The sequence below is a fragment of the Coccomyxa subellipsoidea genome (assembly GCF_000258705.1).
Source record: "Coccomyxa subellipsoidea C-169, whole genome shotgun sequence".
Taxonomy (NCBI): Eukaryota; Viridiplantae; Chlorophyta; class Trebouxiophyceae; family Coccomyxaceae; genus Coccomyxa; species Coccomyxa subellipsoidea.
In genome coordinates this window covers 2,169,455-2,180,738 of record NW_005178039.1, presented here as the reverse complement: position 1 = coordinate 2,180,738, position 11,284 = coordinate 2,169,455, and the positions used below count along the sequence as shown (strand labels likewise).

Below are 11,284 nucleotides of genomic sequence, written 5' to 3'. Positions count from 1 at the left end.
GGAGCTTTTCATCCCTGCGCGCGGGTGTTTCGACATTTAGCAGTTTCTGCGGAAATGGATCCAGTCAACCAGAGGGTCCAGTCAACCCGTTCTCTGACCGTAGTGAGTAACTGTCAACATTGGGTAGTCATCAGCTGTCCGCGCTCGACCTGTTGAACTGATGGCCATCACCCCCTTGGAAGGTAGTGGCTTCACAGAACAAGAGATCGGAGCACATCTCTGCAATCCCTGCGACCGTCAAGGTTGTTCCGTACTAGCAGCGCCGGAACCAGGTGGGTTTCGAAAGTAGATCGGCACGGATGGATGTGCCCACGGGCTCTCGAATGAGAGAATTTATATTGTATGTCCGTCTTTTGATTGATCCTAAATAACTAGAAAAAGCAATCGGGAATATTAGAAGGGCTTCTAATGCAGGTTCACGGAAGTCGCATAGGCAAGGCTCCGGGACAACGGCCCTTCTTGTCGTCCTGAGAGGCTAACATCCCGTTTGATACACAACAGCTCATCACATAATATTAATTAAAGAACGCCCGACTGAAGAGGTGCGATCCTGTCTTGCTGCTGATGAAGATGGTCCGGTAGCCTTCTTTGTGTACGGTATCTTGCTCGGTTTGGTGTCCCCAGTTTACTGTAGCGCAGCACCTCTGACCTGTGCAAGTTTCTTGGTATACAGAAGTATTTCGAGGTCACATTTCATGAATGCAGCGTCACAATTCGAGAGGGCATCTTTGTGGAAGGCCTCAAGCGGGGGTATTACCTTGCAATAACACAGCTGGGCGAACTGAAAACCAATAAGTTCACCTCTGCAGGCACAAAGTTATACGGGGCGGCAGCACAGCGCCCGCCAAGATGGCGCCTACACAGCGGCAGTCTCTGATGACTGTCATGGCGCAAGCCACCAGCCCTTCGCTCAGACTGTGGCCACCAGAGAGCTGCGATGAGCACCAGTCCCTCACTATGGGGGAGCCAAGCAGCGATGGTGCATCAGAGAAGGTGGTCAGCACGAGTGGCAGCAGCGGTGAGAAGGAGCGCGCCCCGTGGCCGGTCACGCTGGGCACTCTCCTAGCTCTCCAGCTCGGCTGGGGGCTCTGGCTCATGCCCGCTGTCTATGCCAGGTCTGTTTCGCTGTCTGACACTTGCACCCAACTCAGACAGATGCTCTCCAGTCTGTCTAGCTGTGACATTAACTGCTGCGTGTCCTTAGGGATGCATATGGGCATGCACCATTGCTGCTGCTGGCACATGTGTGGACTTGAGGGTCTCAGGACAGATTATCATACTATGTGAAGCTGGTTTGTGAGCCGGCATGGTGCGTGCAGGATGGGGTGGATACCGGGAACTGCAGCTATTGGGGTGCTCACGCTGCTGACGGCGTACTCGGGCTTCCTCATATCCAGGCTGGTGCAGACGGTGTCGGGGGCAATCCTCTTTGGAGACATTGGGGAGGCTGCTGCAGGGGCCAAGGTGCTGCTTCTTCTCAGCTGGCATGCACATAGCAACAGCCCACCATCTCCAAACCGAAGCACTCTTCATCTTGGCCAGCATGCATGGACCTAAATATAGCCGGGCCAGATCTTCTTACCTGACTGACACATTACGTTCGTTTCTGTGGCAGGGGCGCAATGTGGTGTATGGAATTGTGTACACGCTGGGAGCCACGCGGTGTATCATATTGCAGCTGGCGACAGCAGAGAGCCTGAAGCATGCGTTTGGCAGCAGCAACGATGAGTCCCTGCTGGTTTACGGCCTGGCAGTTGCCATTGTGGCTCTGGTGCTGGTCCAGGTGAGGCCTGCTCGATAAATCTGATCTTTGCATGTTGCCTTCATGTGATTGGGGTCTTGAAGGAAGTTTGCAAGTGGGCAGCGGCTGATTGAAAAGTGCGGGTGTCCGGTTGTGCAGATCAAGTCGTTGAGCAACCTGGGGTGGTTCTTGAGTTTTGGGACGTTCGGTCAATTCTTTGCGGCGATTGTGGTGGTCTACAAACTGGTAGTCACACCGAGATTGGGAGCCACGACAGAGCTTGTACATGCAGGTGAGCTTTCTTGTTATTTTGGTTTTGACTCACCTGTTAAGGAGGTAAATGTCATCATTTGATGCATGTTTCATGACTTGATCTGTGATTGACACTGTGGCATGTCTGGCTTGCAGGAGAGGCATCGACATTCTTGGTAGCTATCATGAACATCATCTTCGCGTAAGTCCTCACATGCTTCCATTTTGGGCCTCTGATCACCGCAAGATTATTAAAAGTTAGCAACGAGTCATGAGCAGCAGTGTAATGCTGAACGGTAAGATTTGTGCTGACAGGTATGGGGGCCAGTTTGCGTTTGTGGAAGTGATCAACTCCATGCAGCAGCCCAGGCACTTCCCTGGGATTGTGTCCTTCTCCACAGCCATCATGGGGATCGGCTATGTGGGCATTGGCATGATTGGTTACTGGTATGCTGCTCTCTCCCCTCGCACACATCCCCTCATTATTCCAACCTGAAGACTTTTGACACATTCAGCATGCAGAAGATATTGGTGCTCACAACGTGGCGGTGGCTGCAGGGCGAGGGGCATAGCAGTGCCTGATGTCATCATCTTTGGCATCGGGGATGACTGGCTGGCGCGCGCAGCCTGCAACGCCATTCTGATCCAGGGGATCGGCCAGTACCTGGTCAACCTCAACATCTGGACCCACAACATCCTCACCCTGCTCGCCCGCAGCCAGGTATTTATCTGCCTCCTGCTTCGCATCTGCACATGCATGAATGTCACATGCAGATGTCACTGCCGCTTCCCTCTCACTTGTGACCCTCCGGCCTTTAGCAATCAGATGGCCTCTAGGTGGGGCACCTCACAGCATGCATAGCAGGGATGTATAAAAGACAAGCCTGGGTCAGGGAAAGGGGAAGCACTTGGTTGCTGAGCTGGTGCTGATCGGTTGTTGGGGTGGCATGCAGGGCAGCAAGTGTGCGGCGCACATTGAGAGCTCGTCGGACCACCATTGGCTGAGCTGGCTGGCAGGGACCACATTCGTGGTGGCCTACTCCTTCCTCATCTCCATGACAGTCCCTTACTTCAGCTCCCTGGTGGCCCTCGTCACGTCTGCAACGTACCTCATCTGCGCGTACACCATCCCATGCTGCTTCACTGTGGCGCTGATGCGCGAGCGGCTGCCTCGCGCTGAGCTGGCCCTGTGCATGGCGCTGATTCCCATGTCGCTGCTCATGAGCTGCGCGGGTGTCCTGTCTGCCTTCCAGAACCTCATGGAGAACGTCCGTGGCGGTGTTGTGCTGCGGACTTGATCTGTCAAGACGCCTGGAGTTGCGCTATCCTGGACGGGGTCTCTCATTCTCTTTGCAGAGATGTTGTGATCCTTCCTTGTGTCCCTTCTAAGGACATGTCTTGTTTGGTGGTAGGGTAGGACAGCTAGGGAAGTCATATGATGTACAGGCCATTCATGAGCGCTTGAAGTGACATTCTGATCAGTGTGTTTCCTTTTACCGTCAGCAGCAGACATTGCCTGGCATGCTCGCCGGGTTGCATGCTCTGATTTTCGGTAGTGATATATTTGACGTAACCATGACAGTCTTAGATTACAGCGGTGATGAGCAGCAGGGCTGCTTTGTACCATAAAGACAGTAGAACGATTTCTAGACAAGCTACGTCTTATTGATATGGTCCATCTCCTATGTTAATGTGATCACGCTGCATGCATGTGCAGAAGCGCTTCCGTGCTAGCAGGAATGCCAAAGGCCTCATTGATACATTGCCTACTGTGGAAGGGGGAGGACAGGAACGATATGTCTCTTAAGAATGGAACAATTATCCTGCTGTCCTCAAATATCAGACTTCTCAACCTCATTCATCGTCACTGTCAAAGCTCATTTTAGTGGCCTTCTTGGTGAAGTCCACGTCCTTGTAGTGGGCGCCAAACAGCTTGTGGTCTTTCCGCTTGACGGTGGTGCCAAACTTGAGCAGCTCCTCTGGAACCTCCTGGTTCGCCTCCTTGAGCACATTGATGAGCTCGCCCGCCCTCGGCTTGTCACTCGCTCCGCTGAAGAACGTGTGCGACAATCCTGGACACCCGAATAATTCCATTGAGCACAAGAGGTAATAAGCCATGCCAGGAGCATCACCAAACACCTGCATTTGACCCATCCTGCATTGCTGGCAGCCATGCAGACACCGATGCAGGTCACAGCACAATGAGAGCTCCATTACAAAACTTCATGTCTGGCATTCTCCCTTCTCTTCATGCTATACCAGCGGAGAGAGCAGCTGTCACTACCAGCTCAAGTCCAGCTCAGAATCATTCGAATTCATAAGCGCATCACCTGACTTGCCGGCGCGGCCGGTGCGGCCGATGCGGTGGACGTAGTCTTCGGTGGTGAGTGGGAAGGAGTAGTTGATGACTGCCTCCACGTCGGGGATGTCCAGTCCGCGCGCGGCCACGTCTGTGGCGATCAGCAGGGGCACCTTGCCGCTCTTGAATTGCTCCACCGCCTCCGAGCGCTGCCGCTGGTTTATGTCGCCGTGGATTGCACGCACCTGTGCACACACACCAAGTCCCTCAGAATGCAACTGTGGATGTGCCTAATAGCCAGAGACACTCGTAACTGAGCGCTCGCTCATGCCCAATAGAAAACATTGTATGGCCATGCCAAAGTCCCTCTGGCTAGTCCAGGGCATGGAATTCGTCATTTATATTATGCAAGAATATACTCAGATACCCTCAACGTCACCTACAATGGTGTTGCGTTGCTGGCAGGCCAGAGGCCCCGGATATAGAGGGGTACTCATCCGGGGCAGGGAGTGCATGCATGTATATGATGAGTGAGTGATAGGCTGCAGACTAATGAAGGCCCTGCAGATGTGGCTGCAGACGCCCTGCGTGTATGCCCTATGGCCTCTGGCTTTGGGTTTGCCGACCTGTAAGAATAATAATAAGAATAATAATACTAATTCAGTGTTTCCCACAGCATTGGGCTCTAAATTGGGAAAGACAGAGGCGCTCACGTTCCAGCCGCGCTTGCTGAGCTGCGCCTCGACGCGCGCGGCCTCCTTCTTGTACAGCACAAAGACGAGGACGCGGTTCTTGCGCGAGGAGTGGTACTTGCGCAGCAGCTCCTCCAACCGCCGGTCGCGCGCCGCCGGATCTATCACCTCCACGATCTGCCACCGCGCACAAACAACTGTCAGCCATTGTTCAATTGCACCACGCCTTTCCGCCCCCAGCAGGCAGCCCCTGCTGCGGCCCTAAGTGCTCTGAAAGTTGCAGGGAATCATATATTGCGCGTCGTCTTCTTCTGCACGCTGCCTTGTCAAGCCCATGCACAGGAGCCATTGCAGCCTTTCTGATCTGTGATTCTCAGGGTCCTCTGCAGAAATGTTCACGCCACCATAGCATGCCTTTGCCATGCAGGCACATGCGCGTATGATGCGCGCGTCGCGGCCGCACCTGCCGGACGGAGTGGGAGGCGGACAGGTCCTGGGATCCGATGGTGACGCGCGCGATAGACGCCTGGAACTCGGAGGCCAGCTTCTGGATGGCCGGCGGCCACGTGGCCGAGAACATGAGCGTCTGGCGGTCGGCACGCGTGGCCCCCGCGATCGCGCGGATGTGCGGCTCAAAGCCCAGGTCCAGCATGCGGTCCGCCTCGTCCAGCACCAGGTACGTCACCCCCGACAGACTGCGCAGCGAGGATATCTTCAACTTTCTCAGAATGAGGAATGTATCAGACTATATTGAGCAATGCTTGTGAGACTGTTCCCATAGCTACAGACAGACAAGCAGCAACAGCCGGCCCCTGCGAGTGTGGCAGCAGCTGTCGAGACATTGGTGAGCCTCTAATACCCACGACGCCACACTGTCCCTCCCTTATGCCTGCCTTTGCCGTGCTCGGCAGCATCATGCACTCGCCAGCAATCCATGGCCAGAGAGTTGGCGGTCCTCGTTGTAGTACACCCCGTTCAGATGCCATTACATGCCGAAGATGATGATGGCGCACCGGCAGGCTCCGTCGTTGATGAGGTCCTCCAGGCGGCCGGGGGTGGCCACTACAACGTCCACTCCCTGGCGCAGGGCGGCCGTCTGGGGCGGCTTGGGAACGCCCCCGTACGCACACAGCGTACGCAGCCCCGCGGACTGGCCGGCCTCCTCCAGCACCGCCGCTATCTGCTGCGCCAGCTCGCGTGTCGGCGCCAGCACCAGCATGCTCGGGCCCTTGCCTGCGCGTGAAAACATGACCGTCTTTCATGCCACCTCCCTGTGCTACCACCTCTGCAACACTGCACCCTTCGAGGTGTCATGGCTTCACGGCGTGCAGCTGTATCCGACTCATCATTGCCTTGATGCAAAGACCCTGGTAGAGAGCTTCTGGATGTATTGCAGATTTTGTGACCAAGGACTCCGCAGCTACAGCGGTGCAAACTGAATTGCTACGATCATTGAGCAGGTGTGTTTTGGGAAACCAGACACGAGAAGCATGACACGAAAGGCTCAGGGGAGGCTGCACCTGTGCTGACCCCAGCAGCCTTCTGCGCCAGGATGTGCTTCAGGCCGGGCAGGCCGAATGCCAGCGTCTTGCCGGAGCCGGTGGCGGCGATGCCCACCAGATCGCTGCCGGACTGGATTATCGGCCAGCACTGCGCCTGGATAGGCGATGGCTGCGCGAATGTCCTTGTGGACCGCAGCAGGTCCGCTGAGAAACCTGCACCGCCAGGACACTTGCTCGCTTCAAGATACGCGCCCCAGAGATGACAACTGACGAGAACAAACGGCTCCTGCAATTACAGGACTCGATATGGTGGCAAGAGATGTGCGCGCTCCTCTGCTTGCGTTCCAGCACGTGATGGGAGGGATGCAAAAGACCCTGGCACAAAAGAGTGGCAGGGCTGAGGGGCGCAACGGTTGCTTTCTGCATCACCTTGCCGAGCTGCTGTGGGTGACAAACAGCCTGGTGGTTGAGATGCGTGGGGGTCCAGAAAAGGGACAAAGACCACAGTTCTCTGAACTAAACTTGCAAGGAAGGATATTTATAGTCTGGCATGGAACATAAAGGGCATATTTCAGTGAGGGTCAAGCAAAATGATGAGAATCTTAAACAACATGGCAGCTCTGGCCCTCAGACTGACGATATTCAACGAATGGAACGCTTCAGGGTACATAAGATGGTACGGACATTGGACACCCCTGCCAAAACTCCCCACAACCTCATGGAGGTTGGCACAAGCAAGGGGTGCTGAGACTTGTCAGCTTGCACAGAGCAAGAGAGGCGCACCTGCTTGGTCGAAGGCCATGACCGGCCTCAGGTCAGACCCAGTGACCACTGTGTCGCGCTCTGCACGCCATGCATCCACCTCCGCAGGTGCCAGGGCGGCCACTGCAGCGTGCTCTGTGTACAGGGCCTTCCGGATGGGCTTGCCAGTTCGTGCCAGCTCCCTGTCCCCGACTGCAGCCAGCACCGGCTCACTGCTTTGCTGCTCACGGATCTTCTTCTTCTTTGACTTTTCGACTGGGACGTCATCAATAGCTGGCGCTTCCTCTGCTGGCTTGGCCTCTGCAGCCTGGCCCTCAGCATCTGCTGCCTTGCGTTTCTTCTTCTTCTTCTTCTTGTCTAGGCTGCTGAGTGGCACTTCTGCAACGGCTTCAGGAGGCTGCGATCCTTGCTCTTTGATATTTTTGGCCTTCTTCTTCTCTTGTTTCAGTGCGATTATATCTTCTGTCATGTTTCCGTTCAACTTGGGAGCCTCTTCAGCAGCAGGTCTGCTCTTTTTCTTCTTCTTCTTCTCAGCCTTTATCATCGGATCGATCATGTTTTTGGAAGCTTGATGTAAAGCGTAAAGATATCAGGTAATCAACTCGATCAACGCATACGAGATTTTGGAGACTCAACTCTATTACACAGCGAATAACAGTGATTGTCTGTCGACAAAATAGATCGATGGCGTTGCGGACACGAGGTAATACCAATGACAGAACAGACCACACTTTTACTGCGCGATGTATTTTCTATTTTCTCTTCTAATAAAAGGAGAAATATGTGACGGCCAGGCCCAAGTCGTAGCGTATCGTGGGTGCGTTCGCCTCGGGCACTTCGAATTCGAAGGCGGGAAGAAAATTCTGCCCATTTTGGGCAGATCAGTCTAAACATTCAAGTGAGGAGAACTTTGATCTGGCAGTGTAGAGGCGTGCTCCAGGCCCCATTTAAGCATATACCCACTTACTCTTCTAGATTTCTGTTTCAACAAAACACAGGACAAAGTCAGCCCTCTCTATTCCAGCAGGAAGGGATGATTTGATCGGCAACACAGAGCCGTTCTGCAAACTACATTGCTGACAAAATGGTAAAGACAAAACTCTACAGAGATATTGATGTCGGGTGGATTGTACTTCTATGCCAACGATATGCGGTTTACTGTACAGATACAAGCTTGAAAATAATCGGTAAATGAAGTTTACTACTGGCAAGAAGATTTGTTGTTTGCCTGCAGGATGCATCTCGTCTTGTGTTTGTATCCGTTAAAGACGCAAAGCCTCGACGGTGAGATCATGAGTGGTGGCAGCGTCCAAGAGACCTGCTCACCTGTATAGTCACCACATCCAGTGTCGCACGCGTGAGGAGACATCTGGCAGCTGCGAATATTGCGTTGAGATGATCTCTGTGGGTGCAGGAAAATTGCTGTACCAGTTCCTGATGACTTCACCTGGGAACAGTTCCTGGTGCAGGTGATCACAATCACGATGGGCTTCTGTTTCTCTGTTCAAAGAGTTCAGCATGTACAAGCAATTGTTCTGGGGCTCAACTCTTCTGGAATTGCTGCAGGTCCAAACCAAACTGAAGCTGGCTGATATAGACAGCATTTACCTGGTTTCTGTGAGTCCCCCTCTTCAGCCCCTTTGCCGTCCACTTTACATTGTGTTTCACTCCTGTGGGATACATGCTGCCATATGTGCTCCAGATAGTGACATCCTGCGGTGTCTGCGCAGAGCGGAGAGAAGGTTACTCGCTTGGATGATCTCCAGGACATTGATGAGCTTCATGTCATTGAGGTGACTTCCGGCTTGTCTCAAGTGTCCACTGTGGGAAACAGTGCTGCATTGTCTTGCGCAATGCATTCAAACCCCTACTGCTCTGCAGGGTGCTGCTCCAGCACAGAAGACCATCCCAGAGCAGAATGGAGGAGCCCAAGCCTTTGAGGCCAGGACACAATCAGGTGATTGTCAGACTGATCCTGGGAGGACCCACCATAAGTCCTCTCAACAGATGGCACAGCAAGAGCATTGTGCACCACCACATCATATCCTCAAGCGCTCAGCCCGGCATTGTTGCATTTGTACAGGTCATGGTGCGACAACATCAGGGGATGGCACAGCAGGGCAGCAGGGCGCTATGCCCATGTACCAGAATACTCTTGTGCGTCCCGCTACTCCATACGCATGTTTGTCACAACTATACTCGGCAACCATGCACAATACGTGATGTCATTTTACAGCGCGCATCTTACTGACATGGCACTGCCTTGTTGTCCTTTCAATCGACGGGCTTTGCTGGTGGCATCTCAGGCGCATGGGACATCGCTGCACAGAGTTGCAGTTGCGGATGTGAGGGCGTCGGGTCAGGGATTGGGGGATGGGGAGGGCGATGCAGGCGCGAAATATGCCAAGCGCTCTTCCGGCATTCGCCGCTCTTTGCAGCGCTTCTTCCCCAGCTTCTTCCAGCCAGGCCTCCCGGTCACCAATCGGTACGCTGCAGACATTTACGCGCCATTTGCTCTCATGCAAGCCGGGACAATTGTACCTGTAACGGTCACAGGGGCCTTATGGGAGAGAGAGACTACCAACTCTTGACAACTCATCTTTTTATACCTTAGAACACCTCTGACATCCAGCACTTGCTTGGTACTGGGGTAACCGCCATGTCAGACCAAGCGAGGCAATTGGGCCCTAGGAGGCCCGTCCCTGAGATGAGACGGCATGTGATTGTTCAGGGATCTCAAGGAGGAGGGCAGGAAAGGTTCGGATGTCAGGCCTGCGCGGCGAAGGAAGCGAGGCCGCACATGCACGCTGCGCAATGTGGTCACTCTGATCATGGTGCTCGGCTTTCTGGCTGTCCTGTCACTGCTGTATGGCCGTCTTTGGCCCCGCTTGCCCTGAGCTGAGATTATGCCTTCATTGGAAGTCTGCAGCTGGGTCGTTTATCTGCCAGACATGTACCTTGTACACATGTGCAGCATCAGGGGTTAATTTGTGCTGGAACAGTTTGGCTTTGGGTGGAGAGGCTTTGGTAAGAAGCTTTCACACCACACATGCTTGTTTTTGTGTGGTCATGTCAATTGAACGACATTACATCCAACAAGGGATCCATGTTACACGTCTATGACATGTCTCCATGGGTTCTAGCTTTGTTGACATCAGCTCAACTCCCACATGGAGTGCACTACCCAAGACATTACTACTTTAGTGCTGTCTTAGCAAGTATCCGTCTTTGGCATTAAAGACCTCGAGACACCAAGTATCCATTCAAGACCACAAGTACAGTGCTACACATGTGTGATCTTCTGTACACACAATACCATCATTCCCTTAAACACCGAAGCGCAATGAAAGACAAAACTGCTACCAATACTTGGTACCATGGTGATGAACCTACAGGTGCCACTACTGCTACTGCACTCTTTCCGGCAACCACAATTTAATCAACCTTTGCTAGTGTACATTAGCATAAAAACATCTGCAGCTCTGTACTGACCATGCATTGTTTGATTGGCTTTCTAGGACCTGTGCACCCAGCTCAAATCAAGTCAGGGGGCCAAGCTTGAGCCACGGTGTGGAGGATATTTCAGTCAAAGAGCACCTCAGACTCTGCCCATCAGGCTGGCCTTGGCTCTCCTTTGCATAATTATCTGTTTTCTGACAACTCCTTTCACATCAGAAAGATCTGAAGGCTGACTACCATTCGCTCCATACTCTCCTACAGTCTTCTCAAAAGGGGCTAGCGCAAGTGCGCATCACCTGGGGGTTGCATAAGATAGTACAGAACAGCAGAATCCATTGATGCCGCGAAGATCCTGGTCATCTAATGCTGCTTGAACAGAAACGCCTCTAGCAGCAGGATAGGCACGAAAATATAATGTGCCTATGCTGCATGAAATGAGGGCTGCATCTGTGCACCACTGTGCAGAGCAGTAGTCTCGACACACTCACAGACAAGGGCACTTTGCTAGGAGATTGGAGGGGTTAGAGCATGTCATGCATGCCGGCCTCCATCCCACATTTCAGTTATATTCAGGCAG

General features: G+C 53.3%; 3 protein-coding genes across 3 annotated transcripts; 2 read left to right on the top strand and 1 right to left on the bottom strand.

Annotated features, from left to right (window-relative positions):
• Nucleotides 1-196: 196 nt before the first annotated feature.
• Nucleotides 197-3,824, top strand: COCSUDRAFT_46708 (hypothetical protein). Its single transcript, XM_005649906.1, has 10 exons — nucleotides 197-272; nucleotides 415-542; nucleotides 810-1,115; nucleotides 1,320-1,464; nucleotides 1,616-1,783; nucleotides 1,901-2,033; nucleotides 2,150-2,195; nucleotides 2,309-2,440; nucleotides 2,552-2,714; nucleotides 2,947-3,824. Exons 3-10 carry the CDS (start codon nucleotides 850-852, stop codon nucleotides 3,289-3,291), a joined length of 1,398 nt encoding a protein of 465 aa, XP_005649963.1. The 5' UTR covers nucleotides 197-272; nucleotides 415-542; nucleotides 810-849; the 3' UTR covers nucleotides 3,292-3,824.
• A 23-nt stretch (nucleotides 3,825-3,847) lies between these two features.
• COCSUDRAFT_35789 (DEAD-domain-containing protein) lies at nucleotides 3,848-7,804 on the bottom strand (the record flags this gene model as incomplete). Its single annotated transcript, XM_005649905.1, has 7 exons — nucleotides 3,848-4,065; nucleotides 4,324-4,537; nucleotides 5,006-5,161; nucleotides 5,448-5,679; nucleotides 5,998-6,217; nucleotides 6,505-6,699; nucleotides 7,270-7,804. 7 exons carry the CDS (start codon nucleotides 7,802-7,804, stop codon nucleotides 3,848-3,850), a joined length of 1,770 nt encoding a protein of 589 aa, XP_005649962.1.
• A 528-nt stretch (nucleotides 7,805-8,332) lies between these two features.
• Nucleotides 8,333-10,145, top strand: COCSUDRAFT_40666 (hypothetical protein; the record flags this gene model as incomplete). The annotated part of the gene is made up of 7 exons (XM_005649904.1): nucleotides 8,333-8,370; nucleotides 8,663-8,717; nucleotides 8,979-9,041; nucleotides 9,130-9,205; nucleotides 9,332-9,405; nucleotides 9,555-9,733; nucleotides 9,980-10,145. The coding sequence occupies 7 exons, from the start codon at nucleotides 8,333-8,335 to the stop codon at nucleotides 10,143-10,145; spliced, it is 651 nt and encodes a 216-aa protein (XP_005649961.1).
• Between the last annotated feature and the right edge of the window lie 1,139 nt (nucleotides 10,146-11,284).